The 24,674-nt window shown below is 39.0% G+C and overlaps 2 protein-coding genes across 2 annotated transcripts in view; one reads left to right on the forward strand and one right to left on the reverse strand.

Annotated features, from left to right (window-relative positions):
* TRPC5 (transient receptor potential cation channel subfamily C member 5) overlaps positions 1-24,674 on the reverse strand; it is a 205,794-nt gene that overhangs the window by 151,229 nt on the left and 29,891 nt on the right. The window lies entirely within an intron of this gene.
* On the forward strand, positions 13,558-13,893 carry TRPC5OS (TRPC5 opposite strand). Its single transcript, XM_012556510.1, has one exon. The coding sequence runs from the start codon at positions 13,558-13,560 to the stop codon at positions 13,891-13,893; it is 336 nt and encodes a 111-aa protein (XP_012411964.1).

The raw sequence follows: 24,674 nt of genomic DNA on the forward strand, positions 1-24,674 counted from the left end.
AAAAAAGACCAGACTTCCTGGCCTGACAGAGACTGGAGAAAGAATGAGAGTTGGCCCCTGGACACCCTTTTAGCTCAGTAATGAAGTCACTCCAGAGGTTCACCTTTTAGCGAAAGATTAGACAGAACCATAGAGCAAAACGAGACTGAAGGGGTACAACAGCCCAGGGACAAGGACTAGAAGGAAGGAGGGGATAGGAAAGCTGGTAATAGGGAACCCAAGGTTGAAAAGGGAGAATACTGACATGTCATGGGGTTGTTAACCAGTGTTATAAGACAATATATGTACTAACTGTTTAATGAGACGCTAGTTTGTTCTGTAAACCTTCATCTAAAGTTCAATTTAAAAAAAAATTAACCTCTGTCCCCTTAACGAACCTTGGGAGGTAGAGGTATGAAATCTTCTGAGGGAAAGGAAACAATAAATTTATGCTCTAGGGAAAGACATTTTTTCTTTCTAGGATATTAAGAAAGTTTTTCCTTTTTTCTGCCTCATTTCCTCCAATTTATTCTATCATCATCTCAGAGGTCAGAATTGGAAAAGTTAGAAAGGAGGAGATCAAGTACAATTGTCTTATTTTTTATTTTTATGGGTCAGCCTATGGTCTTAAGGTGATTTTAACGTTCATCTAGGTTTTTGGTATATTTCCATTTTAGAGAATTCTAAGTGTAGAAGCACTCTAAGAATAATGGTATGGAGGAACTAGAACAACAAAATGGTTGTCCTCAGCGGGAGTTGTAGCTTTGATCCACTTGGTAAGTCAACAGCCACAGCTGTACTGTTTGCTTATTGACATCTTTGCACTGGTTCTAATTTTGCAAGTGATAAGAGGTTCCCAGAGCATCATTAGGGCAGGGATCAGTGTAATAGACTGCACAGATGGCCAAGAGTCTGAAGAACCAAGTTCTTACCTTGCTCTGCACTAACTAGCTGTGTAATCTTGGCAAGTCGCTTACTCTCTCTGGGCCTTTACTTCCTCAGCTATAAAACAGGGATACTCCTTGCTGCACAGGACTATTATAAGGATTACGTAAATTAATGTATATGAAGAAGCTAGAGGGTAAAATTAGCAGAAGAAGGAAATTATAAAAGACTGGAATAAGCTACTGAAGAAAGTTGTGGAATCTTATTTCGAGATCATTCAAATCAAAAGGACTTTTCCTTTGGTGGACAGGCGATAGGCCTATTTGCAAGCAGAGGGAAGAACTATATGACCTTCTGTCCAGATTGTAAAATGTCTCTCTTGGTGTGTTAGTTTCCTAGGGCTGCCACAACAAATTACTACAAACTGGGTGACTTAAAACAACAGAAATGCATTCTCTCACAGTTCTGGAAGCCAGAAATCTGAAACCAAGGTATTGGTAGGGCCGTGCCTTTGAAGGTGCTAGGGGAGAATCCTTCCTTGCCTCTTCTAGCTTCTGGTTGCTCTAGACATTCCTTGGCTTGTAGATGCATAACTCCAATCTCTGCCTCCATCTTCACATGGCCTTCTCTTCTGTGTGTTTCTCTTCTCTATCTCTCATAAGGACACTTGTCATTGGATTTAGGGCCCACCTGGATAATCCAGGATGATTTAATCTTGAGATCCTTAACTTAAATCTGAAAAGACCTTTTTTCCAAATAAGATCACATCCACAGGTTCCACGGATTAGGATGCGGACATTTGTTTTTTGGGGCCACCATTCAACCCACTACACTTGGCAAGCTGGCATTTACCATGAAAACAGAGAGAAGGCCATGACTGGCGCTTAGTCTTGCTCTTGTCAAATTTCTGAGAGGCATTTCTGAAATTCAGGACTACATCTTGGCTAGCATAGTAATGGATCAAAGGTGTACAAAGATATTTTCATAATGCTCCCCTTCTTGCTGAAATGACTCACATGGAAGGAAGATCTAAAAATCTGGGCTAGTTCAGGTGAAGTCATGCTAGACACAGGGAATTATCTTGCTTCAATGACCTTGCCAAGTACTTTCTAAGTGGCTGTTTCCAATGAATAATTGGTTAATGCTTTGAAGAAATCATTGCCATAATGCCAGGTAAAGGGCTTTCTCTACACAGTTGGCGATGTATTGTAAGCATAGCCAAAGAGTAGCCCTCAGTGTAGGCAGATTTTGCCAAGCCAGAAGTGGTGCACGTGTGGTTACAGCACTGCCAGAGCTCAAAGCCAGAGTGGAGAAGTACTTCCAAGTGAGAAGAGTCCAGCTGGGAGGACTCACTACTCCACAAGGATTTCAACTTGTCCCTACAGTCTTTGACTGATCTCAGGTCTCCTGAAAGGTTCATGTGTGAACTACAGCCACAAGACAGCCCTTCTCCCTCACATCTTTATCCAAGTTCAAAGTCATTATCTAATATTGGTTCTAACTATGGGATGAATTTTATCTCTGGTACTTCCTTCCAGTTTTTGTAATGTCTGTAGCCGCCTCTCCTCCCACCTTCCTGGAGTCACTTGTCAGTACCCAGAATACACCACACACTATTTCCTGGATTCAGGAATTTCTCCAGAACAATTATATCAGCTAGCATTTATTAAGTGCTTACTATATATCAGGCACCATTCTTAATTCATTGCATGTATTAACTCATGTAATTCTTAAAACTGTTATTATCTTCATTTTACAGATGAGGAAACTGAGGCAAAGAGTAGCTTAGCAACCTTCCAGTTAGTATGTGGTAAAGTTAGAATCCAAATCTAGGTCCGTTTGACACCAGACCCTATTCTTTTTTTTTTAAATTTTTTTTATTGTACTTTAGATGAAGGTTTACAGAACAAATAGTTTCTCATTAAACAGTCAGTACACATATCGTTTTATGACATTGGTTAACAACCCCACGACATGTCAACACTCTCCCTTCTCGACCTTGGAGGACTTTTTTTTGGTGAAAATATACATAGCCAAAGTTATACCATTTCAAAAGTTTCTACATGTACAATTTAGTGACATTGATTACATTCTTCCAGTTGTGCTACTATTCTCACTATCCTTTTCCAAATTATTCCATCACCATTTTCTTCAGTTCACTGCCCCCCCAGGCTTCCCATTAAACCTTTTGAGTTGCTGTTGTCAATTTGATCTCACATAGATAATTCCTCTTTTTTTTTCTGTACCTTAGATGAAGGTTTGCAGAACATATAGTTTCTCATTAAACAGTTAGTACACATATTGCCCTATGACAATGGTTAACAAACTCACGACATGTCAACACTGTCCCTTCTCAAACTTGGGTTCCCTATCACCAGCTTTCCTGTCCCCTCCTGCCTTCTAGCCTTTGTCCCTGGACTGCTGTGCCTCATTAGTCCCATTTGGTTTTATGAGGCTGTCCAATTCCTGGCTGAATGGTGAACCAGACCCTATTCTTATATCCACTAGCATTGTTTTTACTGTGTCTCCCATGTCTCCAAAGAAAACATACAAACAAACAAAAACAACTTTTTTTTTTTTTTTTACTCTCAGAAAGCTAAGGGAAGACTTGGGAATAGAACTTATTCTTCTGTTACCTCCAAGTTCTGTTTTTATTTCCTGTGTTTTGGTCCTCTGCACTGGTAATATTTAAAAACCAAAATCTTTCTAGAAGTGTTGCAGCTCTTTCAAGGCTCTCTGGGGGACTTTGGGCTTCTCACAGCAGCCAACCTCCAGGGATAAGCCTTTGCAGGGTCCTGGCAAGTCAAGATGGGGTGGCTGTTCTCATGTTTGAACAGTGTCTTGAGGAAACTACTTGTCTGTTTAAGAAAATAATCAAAAACTGTATTTTCAAAAGTGGCTGTTTTTCTTCAATGACTAAGTTGTTTTTCTGAAGGGTATTTGAGAGTCTGTGGCTTTCTCTACAGCAATGAGCATATTTGGAAGAGAAGGAGGAAAGAAATTCAATAGAATTTGGTTTAAATGGACCATAAGAACATTTCCTACTCCCCCTTTTTAAATTTTCTGTTTTGAATTTTTCATGTATTTTCAAGAAGGGGCCACATTCAGCTCCTCAGCAGCACAATTCTTTCCTTTCTTTCATGATAAATTAAAGATGGTTGATGGGAATTTCAAATGTCATATCCTATAACAGGCAAACGCCTTATTGCATGCAGTTTTTTTAAGGCATAGGTTTGTAGTTTTTGTTTTTTTTTTAAAGAATTTAAAGGGTAAATCCTGTTGCTTTTTCATGGTCACCCCGAGAGCTCCTGCTATGTCAAAATTATACAGTTTGCCCTTTTGAGACAAGGTCCTTTTGATGTTTTCCTCAGGGGTAAGAAGGGCAATGAGAAGTTATGTGTGTCTGAGGGTGTTTTAAAAAAATCTACATTGAATGCATGTATCCAAGTGGTACTGCAGCACTAGAGAAGGGAACACTATGAAAACATTTTCTGTTTGTAAATAGGAAAGTGGCACCTATGCTCACCAAAGGCACATTTTATTCTTCTCCACATAACTGCTTCTGTTCCCCTTGGATATGAGCTCATTTACCTCCCTGAATGCCTACAGCCTTCAGTATGGATTACACCTTAACAAAGAAAACAAAAATCTTCACAACTGGAACAATAAGTAGAATCATGATAAATGGAGAAAATATTGAAGTTATCAAGGATTTCGTTTTACTTGGATCCACAAATCAATGCTCACTGAAGCAGCAGTCAAGATATCAAACGACCTATTGCATTGCAAAAATCTGCTCAAAAGACCTTGTTATAGTGTTAAAAAGCAAAGAGGTGACCTTGAGGACTAAGGTGCACCTGACCCAAACCATGGTATTTCAATTGCCTAATATGCATGTGAAAGCTGGACAATGAATAAGAAAGACTGAATAAGAATTGATGCATTTGAATTATAGTATTGGTGAAGAATATTAAATATATCATGGGCTGCCAGAAGAATGAACAAATCTCACTTGGAAGAAGTACAGTCAGAATGCTCCTTAGAAGGGAGGATGGCGAGACTTTGTCTCACATAGTTTGGACATGTTATCAGGTGGGACCAGTACCTGGAGAAGGACATTATGCTTGGTAAAGTAGAGGGTTAGTGAAAAAGAGGAAGACCCTCAACGAGATGAATTGACGCAGTGGCTGCAACAATGGGATCAAGCATAGCAACGATTGTGAGGATGGTGCAGGACCAGGCAGTATTTCATTCTGTTATACATAGAGTTGCTCTGAGTAGGAACCCACTCGATGGCACATACCAATAATTAACAACAACAATGCACAGACGCTTACCAACTGTAAATATAGACTCAGAGGATTTGAATTCCTTTGCTCCTTTTCCATCCTACCGTTAGACACTTAAGGAGCCCTGGGGGTGCAGTGGTTAAAGTGATGGGCTGCTAACCAAAAGTTTGGCAGTGAAACCCATGCGAAATTGTGCACTACAGATTAGTAAGTAAACACAAGCAAGCCCGTGCGTACCTTACTTACTGGTTAACCCACCCCTGCCTGGTAAGACTCTCAGCACTGGCTTGCTGCCCTCACTAGTTTTATAAGGAGATCCAGAATTAAATTTGTTTTTTAATGTATGGCATGCGTACACTGAAGTGCACAAATTTTAAGGGTACAGCGCTCACTGCTTTTTAAAAAAATATATGTAACCATATAAAAATATAGAACATTTTCAGCACCCCAGAAGGCTTCCTCATATCCCATCCCAGTCAGTAAGCCCCCACCAGAGGTAACTACACTGCTCCCTTCTATTCCATAGATTTGTTTTCCAGGTTCTTGAATTTCACATAAATGGAATGGTATAGGTACTTTTATCCATCTGGTTTCTTTCAACATTCGTGTACGTGTCTTTTGGTGCAATTTACATTCTTTTATTTTGGTGTATACCTAGGAGTAGAATTGCAGGATCATGCCATAGATATATGCTTAGCTTTAGTAGATTCTGCCAAAGAATTTTCTAAAGTAATTGTACCAGTTGACACTTCACCAGCAATGTATGAGAGATCCAGTTGTTCCACATTCTTGCTAATGCTTACTGTAGTCAGTCTTTCAACTTTAGCCATTCTGGTGGAGGTGTTGTGTATCTCATTGTATTTTCTTTTCTTTTTTAAAAAAATATATTTTATTTTTATTGTTGTTGTTGAGAATATACACAGCCGAATATACACCAATTAAACAACTTCTACATGTACAGTTCAGTGACATTGATTACAGTCTTCAAGTTGTGCAAACATTCTCACTCTCCTTTTCTGAGTTGTTCCTCTCCCATTAACATAAACTCACTGCCCCCTAAATTTCCTATCTAATCTTTCGAGCTGCTGTTGTCAATTTGATCTCATATAGATAGACCTTGAAAGAGCACAATGCTCAAGGCAGATATTCTTTACTAGTTAAGCTAAACTACTGTTTGGTTTTAAGAAGACTTCAGGGGATATTTTTGGTTTAAGGTTTAAAGAATATCTCAGGACAATTGTTTCAGAGGTTCATCCTGCCTTCATGGCTCCAGAAAGTCTGGAGTCCATGACAATTTGAAATTCTGTTCTACATTTTCCCCCTTTTGATCAGAATTCTTCTATGGAATCTTTGATCGAAATGTTCAGTAAATGGTAGCCAGGCACCGTCCAGTTCTTCTGGTCTCATGGCAAAGGACGAAGTTGTTTATGGAGGCAATTAGCCACACATTCCATATCCTCCTCCTGTTCCTGACTCTCCTTCTTCTTCTGTTGCTCCAGGTGAATAGAGACTGATTGTTGTGCCTTGGATTGCCACTTGCAAGCTTTTAAGACCCCAGGTACTACACAATGAACTAGGAGGTAGAACAGAAGGACTAAACACATTATTAGGCCAATTAACTGGGATGTCCCATAAAAGCATGACCCTAAACCTCCAAACCAAGGAACCAAATCCCATGAGGTGTTTGGTTGTACATAGTAGCCTCAGCAACTACTCTTTTTTTTGTTGTTGTTGTTTTAAACATATCTATCACACAGCTTTTGCCAATTCACCTTCTTATAGGTGTACAACTTATTGACAGCAATTACAATAATCGGCTATGTAACCTACCCTTAATCAGTGAGATTTTTCCATTACCATAAACTCTCATTGTGGTTTTAATTTGCGTTTTCCTGATGAATAATAATATTAAACACCTATTCATATGCCTGTAGGTTGTTTGGATATTCTGTGAAGTGTCACTTTAATTCTTTTTTTTCTATTTTTTAAAACACGTTATCTTTTTCTTATTGATTTGTATTGTTGTGTGCCGTCCAGTCGATTCTGACTCATAAGACCCCATGTGACAGAGTAGAACTGTCCCCATAGGGTTTTCTTGACTGTACTCTTTATGGAAGCAGAGGGCCAGGTCTTTCTCCCACTGAGCAGTTGGGTGGGTTCAAACCGCCAACCTTCTGTTGGCAGCCAGTGAGCGCTGTATCATTCCTCCACCAGGGCTTCTTTGTAGTTTTAAAATATGTTGTTGTCGTTGTATGCCATCTCATAGCGACCCTATAGGAAAGAGTAGAACTGCCCCATAGGGTTTCCAAGGAGCAGCTGGTGGATTTGAACTGCTGACGTTTTGGTTAGCATCCAGAGCTCTTAACCACTTAGCCACCAGGACATATGTGTATACAAATTGGAAGTCCCTGGGTGGCGCAAATGGTTAATCGATTGGGTACTAACTGAAAGGATGGCGTTAGAACCCACCCAGAGGCGCCTCTGCACCTGAAAGAAAGGTCTGACAAACTGCTTCTGAAAGGTCACAGCCATGAAAACCGCATGGGGTGCAGTTCTACTCTGAAAACACATGGGGTCAGAATGAGACAGAATCGACTTCACGCAGCTGCTTTGGTTTTTGGTTTTAAGCCTTTACATATCCTTATACATTTTAGAATTATTTTGTCACAAGTGCCCTTTGGTGGTACTTTTGAGCTTAGTTGCCCTTTAACTTCTCTCCACCTCCCAATTTCAAAATCTAAGAGATGTTTGGAGGGATATACCGGTAGATGTGAATTTCCCCTCCCTCCAGTGAGAATACGTCCCCGAAGTATCGCGAGATTGTGGGAGATTTCACTTTCCCGCCAAACCGCCTGCCTGAAGTTCAGCTCCCGTCTGGTAAGAACGGCTCCTGCCTTGCAGATTCTCAGATTTTCGGTCTATTATGTTAGCCTCGGGTAACCGCCAAAGTTCTGCTGACTTTGGTTTCTCTTAGTAGAGTCCCTCTGCCTGGGGCCAAGCCCAAATCTTAACCTGTCTTCAGAATCAACGAATGCCGCAGGTGAAAGACCCGAATTGTCAGGTCACTTAGGAAGGACTCTTTGCTCTCTCAAATTTTAGTTCATCTTGTCCTTGCTTTCCCCACAGCTCGTGGATATCTTTAAACAAATTGATTTTGTAATTTATCTTTTTTTTTTTATTGTTGTTTTTTAGTTGTGGCGTGAGCGTTCCTGTCACGATCTACTACATCCTCTTTGAAAGCGGGAATTCCAGAAAATAGTTGAATAGAAAGAGCCTCGGCCCTCTCAGCCATCTCAGATCTATCTCAGGTGAGTAGTTTATGAGTGCTTGGGCCAATCCAGTAGGTCAGTGAAAGGGCAAAGGACCAAACCTCGCTGATCCAGTAGGTCAGTGAAAGGGCAAAGGACCAAACCTCGCTGATCCTAGTTATGGATGATGACGATCCCCTAGGCTGTCTCCATCTCTCTGCCTTAGGAAAAACAATCAAATGAAATTACCATTCTCAGTTCTGTTCTTGCTCAGGAGAATGCTATATTAGCTCAGGCCCCAATAAGGCAAATTTGCTCCTATAGGTACCTGAATTCGTGTTCTCTAGCATAGGGCTTTCGAAGTCAGACCTGGCTTTAAAAGCCAACTCTGCATCTTACTTGCCATATGACCATGGGCAAGTACTTAATATCTATGATTCTCAGTTTTGCCATCTATAACTTCATGGGGTAATTGTGAGGATTAAGTGTACTAATATAAAAAAGTGGTTTACACAGTGCTTGACACATAATAGGCCCTCAATAAATGTCAGCATTTATTGGAATAATTTATTGGCATGTAATCTCATCTGACATATGCTTCCTGAAGCTGGGGATGTGCTTGGCTCATTTTTTGGGAGGTGTAAAATTTACATACAGTTAAAATGCACATCTTAAGAGTACTATTCAGTGAATTTTGACAAATGCATACCCCTGTGTAACCCAAAACCCCATCGAAAACGTGACTATTACTGTCACCCTAGAAAGTTCTCATATGCTCCTTCCCATTCAGTCCCCAGCCCCCTAAATGCAACCCTGTTCTGATTTTTTTCAACCATAGATTAGTTTGCATTTTCTAAAATTTTTTATGAATGGAATCATACAGTATGTATTCTTTTGTGTCTAGCTGCTTTCATTAAGTATACTGTTTTTGATATTCATCCATGTTGCCTTTATCAGTAGTTCATTTCTTTTTATTGCTGAGTAATATCATATTGTATGAATATACCACAGTTTGTTTCTCTATTCTCCTGTTGATGGACACGGGCTTTTTCCAGTTTTTTGGCTATAATGCATACAGCTGCTATAACCATTTCTGCAAAAGTCTTTTTGTGAACATGCACTTACGTTTCTCTTGGGTTAATACCTAGGAGTGAAATTGCTGGGTCATAGATAGGCGTATGCTTAGTTTTATAAGAAACTTCCAGACGTTTTTCCAAAGTGATTGTATGATTTTACACTCCCAACAGCAGTGTGTGAGATTTCTGTTTGATCTCTATCTTTGTCAGTATTTGGTGTTGCCAGTCTTTGATTTTAGCCAGTCTGGAGAGTGTGTTGTAGTGTCGCATTGTGATGTTAATTTGCATTTCTTGATGATTAATGATGTCCAGTAAGTTTTCATGTGCTTACTGGCTATTAATGTTTATTCCTTTGTGAAATGTCTGTTTGAATCTTTTGTCTATTTTTTTATTGGGTTGTTTGTTTTTTTGTTATATGTATATATTCTGGTTACAAGTTGTTTGTCAGGTATATGTTTTGCAAATATTCGCTCTCAGTCTGTGGGTTGCCTGTTCATCTTTTTAACTGTGTGTTTTAATGAACTGGCTTATCTTTGTGTGCCCTGTTATTATCCCTGCGCATGGTAGAGGCTTAATAATATTTACTTAATGAGTGAGCTATAAGTTGTTTCTTCCTTTCTCCTTCCTTCCCTTCCTTTATTCATCAACACTTATTAAATGCCTATTATGTGGCAGGCACTTGTCTGTGCCCTCGGCATAGAGCAGAGAACAAATCAGCCATACTTCCTACTCTCAAGGCACTTACATTTCAGTCTGTGTATATGTGGTGGTGGGAGACGGACAAAACCAAATATATAAACAAGAAAATATGAGGTAGCTATAGGTGCTATAATGAAAAAATGTGATGTGTGCATCGTGAGAAAAGGAATGTTTGGGGGGCTGTTTCAGGTTGGGGGTCAGAAATCTGAGGAGGCGGTATTTAAACTGAGACTAAAATGACAAGAAGTCTTTTTTTTTTCCCCCAGGGGGAAAGGCATCACAGGCAGAGGAAATAGCTAGTAAAACGGCCCTTACAGTGAGTTGGGTTTAGGTGCAAACTATCCAAAGTATGCCTTTAGGCAAAGTCAGGTATCAAAGGTTGGTTGCTTTGGGAATTACTATAAGTGTAATTAGCTGATGCTTAAGAACACAGTCATTGAAGCCCTATGGAGCACAGTTCTACTCTGAAACACACGAGATTGCCATGAGTCGGAATAGACATTACAGCAACTTAAAAAACAAAACTCTTTCTTGATATTGCAATACTTAGGAGTTTCTCAACGCCCCGACCCCCTACACTCCTAGGTTCCAAAGTGCTTTGGAGATAGGAATTGTGGATTAGAGAACACAAGGAACGATGGGTTCAGTGAGGTTAAGGCTAGGTCAGAAAACTTTTTTTTTTCCGATCAAAAGTGATTGAGCCACAGATAAACTAAATCAAGGGCTGCATAAGTAATAAGTAACAGGGGCCTATCTATGGAAAATAGCGCCTATGGCAATCAGTTTTAAATTGTTTTACGATCTCTCACAGCTGGTGATGGAAACTGCGATGGCCAATAGAAACTGCTAGTTAGTGCCCCTCCTCAAGTGGTATGCAGGGCATGCCCTCTACCTGCCATACCTTAGTTACACCTCCGATTTTATTACTACCTTTGTCTTTACAGAAAAGAGCAAAATACGGTATGTTCTACTTTTCTGCTTTTTACATTTAGATCATGTAAAAATTAATATCAGTTTGATGAATGAAATATAATTAATTTCTAAATTTTGCACAGTTTAGGGAGGGAGGTGGAAGAAAAGATGATGGAAAGGGATAGGGGAAGACGGAGATACAGAGATTGTGACAGAATGAAACACATAGGTGAATGAATAGAGGCATATTGACCAAGAAGGAATAAAAGAGTCCTGCTAGGAAACCTTGGCGGTGTAGTGGTTAAGAGTTCGGCTGCTAACCAAAAGGTCGGCAGTTTGAATCCACCAGGTGCTCCTTCGAAACATTATGTGGCAGTTCTACTCTGTCCTATAGGGTTGCCATGAGTCAGAATTGACTAGACAGCAACAGGTTTGTTTTTTGGTATAGAGAGATAGGAGCCCTGGTGGCACCATGGTTAAGAGCTCAGCTGCTAACCAAAAAGTCGGCAGTTTCAATCTACCAGCTGCTCCTTGGAAACCCTATGGGGCAGTTCTACTCTGTCCTATAGGGTCACTGTGAGTGGGAGTTGACTCCACGGCAATGGATTTGGTTTTTTTTTTTTTAGTTGTTGTTTCTTCTGTATTTCCCTTCTGATGAGTTAATGCATGCTCTACTTTAATGCTAAATTCCTTTCACTGATTTCTTTCCATATTTCCTTCTCCCAGATCACTTTTTCTCTAATCATAAAACAGAGATAATTTGAGTTAATAAAGTAGACTACCATGCCATCTAGTACCCATTCTCCCAGAAGTCAGATGGAAAGTTTCCTCCAACCAAAATCATGCCTTCTGGTCATCATGACTGTGGCCCTTATCATCACAGAAAACACCACACCTACGAGTAGGATTTTAGACGCCCCCCCCCCCAAAAAAAATGTAGTGGTTCTGACAAGATCTATGCTAAGTGGAGATAGTATATAACTGAGTGGGTCAAATCAGGCCCTGTGGAGACCAGCAAGCTCTATGTGTAAGTCACAGACCATCTGGCTGATGACTTGCTGTAATTCAATAAAGATCCAAGAGGTACTGTCAGCTGGATGTGAAACCTGTGCATTGCTTGGCCACACTCTGGTCACAATTGCTGGAAACTGGGCGATTAGAAACTTGGCAGTATCCCGAAGGAGTGAGATGATGGCTGCTTCCTACGATTCTCCACTAGGGAAAGCCTGACTGAGATTGGAATGAGGGAGGAGACAATCTGACCCCCAGAACTAATATAGACTGTGCAGCCTTGGAGACTCCTAAGCCCTGACTCAGCTACCTTGTTAGTTCAGTCTGAGATTGCAGAATGGGCTCATGGAAACTCAGGTGTATGGATGTGAATACACTAGCTAAGCGGATGCGAAAGTGGGGGGAAAAGCTATCTATGAATCAAACAGATAAAAAACCTGAGTAAACAACATGAGATATGTCAAATTACGAAAAAATTCTTGCATCCTCAACAAACTCTTCAGGGGTGGAGGTAAACCAGACAAATATGTTAGGTAGATTATATTGGACCAATACCTAGAATTAAAATAATAATAATAATAATAATAATAAATATTGCCTTATAGAAGTGTTACTTACTCAATAAGAGGATTTGCATAGCCTACCAAACATGCAGATGAAAGTAGCACAACCTTGGCTTTAGACAAAGTTAGAGGAACTAGCTGCTAAATATGGAAGATCAACAATCATAGGAAATGGCCAGGGAATTAATTTGATAGCTAAAGTTGTCCAAAGTTTGCCAAAAGAGAATGTGGGACTTGACATTTACCATACACTCCCCAGCCTGCAGGGGCAGTTGGAAGCATTAATGAATGGATTATTAAAGACACCGAAGAATTTAGCAGCACCAAGATATAAATGGCAATAAAGCAAAGGTGCTACTAAAAAGAGTTAATTGAAAGACCCTAAGTGAATGTATCTTCCTTAATAGAGATGTTTAAGAAAGAAAGACAAGCTGCCTATACTCACTTGGTCTCAAATCCCTAACAAGGGATAAAGACCATGAGAAGTTCAAAAGAAAGAATATGGATAGTAGCTTCTCATTAAGTCATCAGAAAAGGAGGTATAGGGGTATAGGGGTATCCTACAACCAGAACCTGTAGGATGGATAAAGCCTTAAGAATACTAATCTTTGTATTTCTCTTTTCTATTATTAGATCTGCTTTGCTGTTTTCTCTTGGCTGTGGCAATCTGTCTGATGGTCATTATAACAGCAGTTCACAACTAGTGTAAACTTTGTGGGAGGTTCACCAACATCATCAAAAAGTGCTATAGGACCACTGGCCTCATTCTGCACTGGTCATCACAATAATATACCAACCACAGAACCATTGCCAGCCCCACAGGATCCCTTGTCACCAAGAGCCTATTTGGTGCAACTTTTAGTAATCTATTATCTACTGAGAAGAGCATAGAGGCATGGAGTCAGTGTCGATTCCTGTGCTAATTGGTGGACTTGTTGATTGTGTAGCCCAGTTAATAAGAATAGCTGAAGAGCTTTTACAATTGATTTCGCAAGAACAACAAGTTCCTTGCGGAGAACAAAATAATAGAGAGGAACAGATAGATACACATGCCTCTCCTCCTGAGGAAGCTTCACTACCAGAACTTGCTGAGCTCTCAGATTTAGATTCAATACTTACACCAAGAGAAGATGAAGACCTAATCCTTGATATAGATCAAGCTATGTTAGACATGGATGACTTATGTGAAGACGTACTCTGTGGTTTAAACAATGACTTAAGAAGTGACTAAGATACAATTTGTCCCCAGCAGCATATGAGAACTGATCATTTCTCTGTTTCATATATGTTCTTATTTTTCTAGATATAGCAATATTAGTTTTCTTTTAGTTCTGCACTTTTTCATTACCAGTACCTTATAGAACAAGTAAGATTTGATTTGCTTCCAGCAGAGACTGGCCTCTTTTCTTCTTGTGTTTATTTGAAAAGCTCTGACTTTTGTAATATGTTTCTTCCTTTACCTGAACTTGTTATCCATGGTGGGAGCAAACAATAGCTAGGGGAATAAACTTCCTCACCTAACACTGGAGTGAAACACTGATAAACTCTATCACATATTGGGACCTAATTTTACTGCCTTACAATGAATGAAAATTAAAAGAGGAATACCCCCCAGGATGGTATTACTGTGCATATGTATACATTAACAGGACAATGTTGGGTCACTTTTACCTGGAAAGATATAACTACTTATTGGGTCTGTAAGTGAGAATGTATCAAACAAAGGCTGTGATAACAGACTATGGGAAATAATTCTGAAAAAGCAACATTTACTAGATAATAAAATTGCAGGAAGATTCTCAGATGACTGTTGTCAGGGAGAAACCTTTGAAAAAGCTTGAACCAAGAGGTTCCAATACAGCACTGTTGCTGCACACGTGGATGATGACACACACCAGCTACTCTGTAATATTGTTCTCCAAATGGAACTTGCAAATTATACCAAATTATAACAAGAGGGAAGTACCAGTACTAGAAGAGCTAGGCAAAGCCCTACAAGAACTATTCACCAGTGGAAAGTCAAACACTTATGGCACTTCTACAAGTGGATAAAGTACATTTTCTTGTGTAAGACTGAATTTAAAAAGAAGATCTGATAGGCTTATTACAGTGGGCCTGCTGCAACCTTGACCTAGAAATCTTTACTGTTGAGAGATGGGAGCAATAATTACTTTAAGCAACATGTGGACAGAGAGTTAACCGCAATAATTCTACCAGTGGCAGAAGGAGAAAATGCAATAGTTGAAGGACCCCCATTATCAAACTGAGAGGGACCAAATAAATGTGCAGGAAATTCACTGATCACACCATTTCCTGCCATAGAGTATCTTCACTTCTGTTTGGAAGAATAGCTACCCTTCATACAGGCCCATGGATGCTATGGGCCTCCTTAGAAAATAGCCTTTGCATTTCATAACATGGGCAGCAACAAGGTAAAGACATACTGGTGTGCCACTGGCCAATGTAATATTAGCGTATTGTAAAGAAATGACATATAGAAGGCAATCTACCTTGGTAGAAACCAGACTATACCAATTAATTCAGAGTCCTAAAACATAGTCAAAAGGTTTAAAATGACAATTAATACACATTCTTTAGAGTTGACCAACATGACAAGTGCTGAATCTCATACTAAGTGAGGTCTGCATACATAGCTAATAAGCTATCTTTAACTGGTTAGTGCAAATGGTTAACGTGCTCGGCTGCTAACCGAAAGCTGGGAGGTATGAGTCTACCCAGAAGTGCCTCAGAAGAAAGGCCTGGCTATTCCCTAAAATCAGCCATTGAAAACCCTATGAAGCACAGTTTTACTCTGACGTACATGGGTTTGTCATGAGTCAGAATTGACTCAATGGCATCAGGTGGTGTGGTGAAAGAAATGGAGATGATTATAGATGGTATAACCTTATTTAGATGAGCAGTAGCAGGAGAAACATAAGTCAGTTTGGCTACTGAATTTCAGAATATTTTGACCTAACAAATTTATGGAAAGAGACTACTGTATCAAAAAAAGCTACTGCAGACTCTTTTGAAAATCAAAAGAACTTATGGAGCTTCTAAAACATTAATATGAGAAAGTTCCACAATAGACTGCTATATGGAAAGACTGACAGAGTAGATGAAAATGTAGGTGACTTAGGGAGGCAAACAAAGACACAAATAATAGAAATAAAAATTATGTCACAGACCAACTACTGTGGATAATACCAGACGGCCCTACTAGACAGCAAATTGAGGGATCTTACTTCTGCAATAACTAGACAAGTGCAGGAGATTCTAGATATGCAGCTATGTCAAAAGTAGCAAACAATGGAGGCAGTGTAAAGGGACTATGCCAAACTAACCTAAACAGAGCAAGAAGAAACTGTTTATCCCTCCATTCCAATAGGAGCAGTTTTACAAGGAAGATTAGAGATAACAGTTAAAGAAGGAAATCTATACATTTAGCAATTGAGAAGAATAATAACAGAGGCACTGGATAACAGTTAAAAGATAGAATCTATGCTTTAATTAAAGGCTTAGAAACAGCCAGGGAAGATATACACTCCCCACTGGGAATTTGGACTTTAGGAAATTGGGCTATAATTTTGTGTTAGAATAAAATTCAAAATATAACTACTTGGATAAGATCAGGAAACATCCAAGGAGAGACCACCAGTCTGCTACAAATTCTATTTGGTGAGCAGTTTGACTGTAAACGAATAGAACTGCTGCTTCTCAAACATGATACTGAAGAGTAAAACTTTGGAATATGGATTTTACAACAATTTCCCAATAGATTGTTAAAACCCTTAGGGTTAATGAGGGAAGACAAGAAACTATACTAACTCGAGCAGATCATCAAAATACATCAAGAGAAACCTGTGAGACTACTCCAGACCTTGAAACAAGATAAAGACCTGGATCCTACTGTAAAACAACTAATGGCCAACACAGTCCTTAGATGTCAAAGCAGGAAGATGCTACAACCTCACAATACGTGGAACTGGCTAGCCTTTTGGCTAGCTAGGTCACCTGGAAATATTGGACTATAATGGTATCTCAGGACTAGATAAAATATACTGCAATGTTTTCTTTTATTGTATAATTATATGTTTAAGAATAGTTAAGATATAACTTTTCTCCCAGGAGTGGACTGTTGTACTGAGTATGTTTGCTAAATGGAACAGAATTAGAAATAAGAGTTAATAGTGATAATAAATAAGTTTAGGAAATAAGAAAATATTTAGGAGCAAGAGCTAGTAGGAAAGAGTTTTTCAAGAGATGAAAAGTAATAAGTTGTCAACAATTATGCAGTTATTTATGGTGGAAAGTTAGTTTATGGTATGAAGTTAGTTTCTAAGCAGGTTTATAAACCAAGCCCTGTTTTTGTCATATGCAAATTAGTCAACCCTAAGATGTTGATAAAAATTGCTGATTGGAAATAGCTGATTGATTGGCAATTGACACAAGTCATGTACCCTAAAGCCCGATAAGAGGGAGACATATTAACTAACTTGGCAGTCAACTGACTTAATACCTCTGATTGGAATCCTACATCTCTCCTACAGGAGAATGGAGAGAGGGGCTGATCCTCTATCCAAACTAGCCTCTTTCTGAATCTTCTTGAGACCAACTCCAAAGCCAACTGTTGTATGTCATGGACGGGTAAAGAGGGAGATATCTGAGACAAGCTCAAAGATGTAAAAACCAAGGGAGATAGGCTGGTGGATGGCAGTGGGCTAGGTAGTACAAGTGTTTGTATGCTTTGGCTAAAGTGTGTGGGCAGTTGTGACTACATACTTGCATCCTTACTGTGATGATTACTACCAGTTATTAGATGATAATTCAATTGTAGTCCTTATTAGCCATTGGGCCAAACCATTTTACTGTTGTGTTTTAAGAGATTTTAACTAATAAACTTTCATTCAAAAATCAAAGAAATTGTGGTCATCTTAAATTACCTGGTGAATTTGGAGGCTACCAAATTGGCATTATAGAACCCCATTCAATAGAAGGTAGCAGAGTGTACTCAGATAGAATATTGTACCAGGAGTCTGAAGTTCTACTCTTGACTTTATCAGATGATTCTGAACAAATCTCTGAACATAGTTCTTCCTCATTTGTAAAATGGTTATAATTTTTCTGCCTACCTTCAATGGTAATAAGGAACAAATGAAACAATAGTTTTCAAAACCTATAGCGTGATGTAGCTGACAATGGGACAGAAAATATATGAAATCAGTACTTTTCAGGGATATTTGACAGATGTCTACATGAGAATGCCTGAAGTTTTATTTGACATGTACAGATGATCCAGCAGTTTTATATCTGTGCTCTAAGTGATTAAAACTTCTTTATTCCACCCCATGTCAAAGTTATAGTTTAGAATTAGCTTTTATTGCATTCTTCTGAGCTTATTTTCACCAAGTTAAATTCTTTTTTTGTGTCTAATTGAATTCTAGTAGGAATAATAATGCGGGGGGTGGGGGGGACCCTTCAGGAAATAAGGAATTATATTCCATTTAAGGCTAAGATTTTGTTCCTGAGGTGTTCTGTAACTCTGAACATTATTGATCCACTATGATCCAACTAGATTTTTTAGTCATTTTATCAAAGCTAACTATTGTGTTTTTGTATTGATAGTCTTATCTTCATATAGAGTCCAGGTATTTAGTGATTCCTCTTGGATACGTTTCTTGTTTCTTCAGGGATCCTATTCCCTGAAGTCCACATCTAAAATTTGTTTTTATTCTGCCTTTATAACCCTCAAAGCTTACAAACAACCAAATAAATAAACAACCAACCAACTAACTAACAGAAAGCCCCTAATAAAATTAAAAATAACCCCTAGTTCCTTTAGTTATTTGGGAGTTATTTGTATCAACAGATACAACTATCCATTGGTCGCGAATGTCACATCTCTCCAGGGTAATTAACAATCCTTGATGGTGATGGCCTATAATGGCATTATCAGCCATTATACCTCTGAAGAATGAAACTACATTTTAGCAAGGTAAGGAAAATCACTGAGTTCTTTACCCCTTGTCACAATTTCATCTTAAAGACCCTAAAAATACTGAAGTGTCTCAAGAGGTGTTTTTTAGTTTAACACAAGTATTCATGTAAAGTGGGCTAGGGAGCTACAGTTATGAAACACAACTTTAGTGTTTCAGGTCCTTTTAACCAAAGATATCATTAATGAAATCTGTTTTTGAAATCACATCAATACACATGCCTCTAGGTTATAACAAATTCTGGCAATATTGGTCATTTCTAATGATATCATTCTTACTGAAACTTGGGGACACATTAGGCTTTCTTTAAACCATCTAATAAATTTTAATGTTGGTAACCCCCTAACCTCCTGGTTTAGAAAATCAGCTATGTTGCAGCTCATTTTATAGAGAAAAATATTGAATGCTTTTTGTGGAGCACAGATTTTTAGCTCAAGTTTTAAGAGGCAAGTTGTCTGAAACCTTAGGTGTGAAAGCATTTATCTTTGGGTACTTTTCCCTCTTGCAGGAGTCCTTGATGCTTCTCCCCCACAATACCTCCATCTATTGAGAAAGTTTTCATTTGTACAGTGTATTTTTTCATTTCTGCCCAGTTAGAATCACAGCATGCTTTAAAGGAAGATTGAACAGGGTATCAGCAGGAATGGCACCAGAGAGTGGGGAAGTGACATATCTACTCTTCTGTTCCTGAATATGGGTGCTAAGGAAGTAGTCTACCTGTTGATCCCCTGAGATGGCTCCTTTTACATTAGTCTCACTGGTCAAATTTTCTCAAGTTCTGTGTTTGGATGTTGGTTAAGCTTGAGTCACGAAGTCTTCATGGGGAAACAAGATTTTAAAGTGGTCTGATGATTAGAAAGCACCCTTTCCACAATTAGTATTTAATGACTCCTTCGGTTCTCAGAAACCCATATCACATACCAAGAACTCAGGCTTTCTTTTAAATTCCTGGAAGAAAGCAAGTACAATGCCTCACTTACAGGACTGGAGCACTCAACTCTGTGTTTCAGAAAGAAGCCAATCTGCCTTCCTAGGATAGTAGGTGAGTCTTCCAGAGTCTGCTGATGCTGGTGGCTGCAACTGGTCCCCTCAATCAAGACACTGGTAATTCTGGAGAGCCTAGGTATATCAGGGGCATGGTGGTGTTTTGAGTGTTGCCAAAAGTACCAACCCCCAGATCTCTTCCTTACTGTTTCAATCTGTGAAATGCCTGCCATTTACTTTTCTGGTATCTATTGAAATGCAAATTCAGCCAGGAAAGTGGTAACACTATGTCATTATAGGCTACTGATGCCTTATAGTGGAAGAGTTTGTTAGGTTAACCCTAGCATGGTAGGAAGGGTATGGGGACATAGAACAAGAAACGCCTTCCTTTACTTCCATGATATTATGTAATGGAATATGATGATAAGGAGCTACACACCTAATTAATATCCTTGTTTTATGCCTTTTTCTCCCTTCTAGAGCATTTTACTCACAGCCACTAGATTAATCCTTTTATGGTACTGTTTAAATCACATCATTTTTCTTCAGTGGTTTCCCACTGGCTATGTGGATATAGTCTAAATTTAGGATGACCAATTGTCCTGGTTTTCCTGGGACTGAGGAGGTTCCCTGGACTTGAGGCATTCAGTTGTAAAACTGGAAAGGTACTGGCCAAACGGGTAAAGTTAGTCACCCTATCTAAAGTTTTTATCCTAATGTTCAAGGCTCTCTAAAGTCTGACCTTACTTTACCTTTCCAGCCTCATCTTCTTCTATTCCCCTACATATATGATCAGTTGCAGCTATGGTTATTTTTTTCCCATCTCCTAGGATGTCATGTGCTCCCCTGGTCTTATCCCTCCTCCCATTAGTTTTAATAAGAGAACTCAAATTCTAGGCATGGATTGCTGCATTGTTGGTAATGAGTAAGGGTTTATGAAACTTGAAGATAGAACCTTGTGGTCCAACTGGAATCAAGCGTGGAATCAGATGTGGAAATGAAGACAAATTTCCTTCTTACCTCAGCTGTCCCATTCCCATCTAGAGATTGTTTCTCCTTTGATTAATTCCGGTCCTGGGAGATAATTCTTGGTTCACTCTCCTACCAACCTTCTTCTGGGAAAACTTGCCTTTTAAAATATGTCCCCAACTTGTTTTGGGAGCTCCCAACATGCAACCCTCAGACTGAATGTGTTCTACTATACCCTGAGGTGTGATCCACTTAAGATATGTTGAATATATATTTGTTCTTGACAAGTTAGCACACAAAAGCTATATGCCACCAAGGAGGTTGAGGAATTCTATCTAACATGGAAAAGTTGAGTTCACTTGCCATAAATATAATGGGATAATAAAATTAGGTTCATTTGTTTAGTTGCATCCAAAGAAAAGGTTCGTTTGCCCAATTTTATCACATCTGACATTAGGAGAGTTTGTACTGAGAAAATGGTGATCAAGTATATTGCATACTATGGTAAAATAAATGGTTAGGATTGTGCCTTTTTTATGCTTATGACCTTAAGCATTGTGTGTGTGTTTCACATATTTAAAGGCTAGATTTTAGAGATTTATTAAACAGACTTATCAGTCTTCCTCAGATCACGGATTCTTGAGAATGAAGTGTTCACAGACACCTGAATTATTGGAACAAGATTGTATTTCTTACTGGTGTGCTAAGCTATCCAAACAAACTAAATTTGAAATTACAAAACCAAATACAACACACCCCAAATCACAGACACTCCTGATTTGTTCAGAAGGTAAGAGTATTCAGTCTTAAACTAGACATGTGGATTGAATAGAGAAAAATTAGAGACTGTATTCATTTAAGATTCAATGGAACCACATATTTTTTTAAAAACTGTAATTCACAGATTGGGAAGGATTACAGAGTTCTTTAGTGGAAATAAAGTCACACTTTGGAAGAGACTTACAGATTTTGATTAGTATAAATCATGTTTTACATTTCTGAGACCGTGCCTTTGGATTGCAAACCTTAGGATACATCTGAATTCTCAAGCCTGCCCTCCTAATCAGTATAGTTTAGTTTGAAGAGAAAATATTAAGCTAAAATTGATCTATGGCCATTGCTAAGATAATTTATTTTGTAATATTTAGAACAAAGTATATAGATCTGAAAATAATTCTGAAATTCTGGCTATGGAATAGACTAAACTTTGGGCAACACTTAGGTTTATGTGGTTCTATGAAATTTCGTGAAATTGACGTTGAAGTTGAGAGTCACTCAGTAGCTCTGCTGCAAACCTGGAGTTGGAGTTTTGATGTGCTCTGACTGAAACTGTTCAGTCTATTAAATGCCCTGATTCTCTTTGATTTGATTCACAACGATGAGTCAATAGCACCGGGCCTAAAATTGTTGATCTTTGCATAAATACAGTGCTTTTTGGATTGGCTTTCATATTACTGCTGAATATCTATAATTCTGAGTAGTTAAAAGGTGCTACTTTGCCAGTGTTATGGATTAAATATAATGTGGCCTGTAAAATATGAAACTCGAATTATATGGGCTCATTTATTGTTGAAAGGAATGTGGACACCTGAACATTTGTGCATGTTTAGAAAATGTGATTCCTTCCACTTTAATGTACTCAGCAAATGGACCTTGGAAACAATTTTGGAATATTTGAATACTTAATTCAAAGACCAAAAGGAAATATTATCCCTTGGTACATTCAAGTTTGTATAATGACAGCTGAGAAATACTTCATGAACATATAATAACCAGAAAAAAACCAAACCTGTTGCCACTGAGTCGATTTCGACTCGTAGTGACCCTATAGGACAGAGTAGAACTGCCCCATAGATTTCCCAAGGAGCGGCTGGTGGATTCGAACTGCCAACCTTTTTGTTAGCAGTCTGAGCTCTTAACCACTGCACCACCAGGGCTCCATAGAAATATTCTGTAATAGCAATAGTAAGAGAAATTAAGAAGGGAGAAAGGAGACAAAGTTTTAGGAAATTAAAAGAACTAAAACTGGAGGAAAAAAGTGATGTGAAGTTTATTGAGCATTGGAGGGAAATTAATATAGAGCCCAAGGGTGATTCTATAGTTATATGCCAACCAGCTCCCGTGAGAGCAAGGAAGTTAGCACAGTGGTTCCCAAATGGAACAATAACTTAAACTGGCAAATGAAGATTATATGAGCAGAGGAGGTCAAGTGATGAAATAGTTGGGAGAGGAACAGTCAATACAAAATCGATGAAGTATTGCAGTGAAATTGTTTGAAAATAAATGCTTTGTCAATTTTCAGGGGTATGGAGGTCTAAAATTATGAAGTTCATCACCTGTCCAGTGAAGTAAGGAATGAAAACTTTATATTCTGCAATATCTTTTTTTTTTAACACTTCTGTTTCCATAAACTGTTTTATCGCCTGGAAACAATTTATATTCTAAAAGGACCTTGGATTTTAATACACAGACCATATGCTCTAAGTGCCCCCTGTGTAACAATGAAGGTGAATAATAATAGCAGTGAAAATTTACTGAGTACTTACTATATTTGGAATACTGTGCTATGGATAACCACATTACCTTTTTTATTTAAGTTTTCTTTACATTTCTCTGGAGAGTTAGGTACTTCTGTTATTGTCCCCATTTTTCAGAAGAGAAAAATGAGTTTAAGTAATTCAGGCTCATTAAAATAACTTAAAAAATTAGGTGACAAAAGCAGGATAAGGAGACTCAAGGGTCAGCCTATCCATTTACCAGTGGCGCAGTGGTCAAGAGTTATGGCTGCTAACCAAAAGGTCGGCAGTTCGAATCCACCAGCTGCTCCTTGGAGACCCTATGGGGCAGTTCCACTCTGTCCTATAGGGTCGTTATGAGTTGGAATCGACTCGACAGCAATGGAAATGGGGCCTACTATATTGCATATACAAAATACTATATCAATATACTGTATTGCATATAAGGAGCCCTAGAGGTGCAGTGGTTAAAGTGCTTGGCTACTAACCAAAAGGTTGGCGGTTTGAACCCACCAGCCGCTCCACAGGAGAAAAGACCTGGCAGTCTGCTTCTGTAAAGATTGCAGCCTAGGAAACCCTATGGGGCAGTTCTGCCCTGTCCGATAGGGTTGCTATGAGTCGAATTCGAATGGATGGCACACAACAATGACAACATATTGCATATACAGTGCAGTCCTTTCAATCAGCCTGTTGGCCTTTTGTCATTTTTTTAAAAAAATCTCTTCAAAATACTCGTTTTTGCCTCATTTCAAAGGCATAGTATATATTTTTTTCTTTGTCTAAGAGAAAGGGACCAGGTGAACACACAATATTATTTGCCTCCGAGCCTGGACCTATGAAGAGATGGTGATGCCGGTTGCCCTTCAGATGACAAGCACCTCTGAGGTCAACCTGTGTGAATCTGACTCTAGGTAGCATGGAAGAGAGATGGAAACGGATATTAAAGCACTTCCGGTGCTACGCCAACCTTGCAGCTAGTGGTTGACCACTTAACAATTTGCGCCACCCTGGGACTCTGTGGTACCTTAAGGCCTCTGTTTTACTGACAGCCACAGTAAGTCATGTTCTTTTAAACCAAATAAATAGTCCACTGTCCCCATCTAGGAGCCCTGATGGTGCAGTGGTTAAGTGCTCAGTTGTGAACCCAAAGGTCACCAGTTTGAACCCACCAGCTGCTCTGTGGGAAAAAGATGTGGAAGTCTGCTTCTGAAAAGATTGACAGCCTTGGAAACCCTATGGGGCAGTTCTACTGTCTTATAGGGTCGCTATGAGTTGGAATCAACTCCACGGCAGTTAGTTTGGATTTTGGTGCCATGCATTTATACACTAGCATTTCTCATTCATTTCCCACAATAGCCTTATGAAATAGAGGAACTATTGTCATTTCCATTTTATAAATGAGAAAACTGATACCCTGAAAATGTGAATGACTTTCCCCAGGTCATTCAGCTAGTGAGTTGGAATTCCATCTTTAGATGCTCTCGCTCCACAGCTCCTGCTCTTTCTACTGTACTGTGCTGCCTCCTTAAAGAGCCAAATTAAGATTG

The sequence above is a fragment of the Trichechus manatus genome, unplaced genomic scaffold (assembly GCF_000243295.1).
Source record: "Trichechus manatus latirostris isolate Lorelei unplaced genomic scaffold, TriManLat1.0 scaffold00068, whole genome shotgun sequence".
In the NCBI taxonomy this organism is placed as follows: Eukaryota; Metazoa; Chordata; class Mammalia; order Sirenia; family Trichechidae; genus Trichechus; species Trichechus manatus.

Coding starts and splice junctions, on each gene's coding strand:
- TRPC5OS (XM_012556510.1), top strand. CDS start 13,558: ATGGAGTCAGTGTCGATTCCTGTGCTAATTGGTGGACTTGTTGATTGT.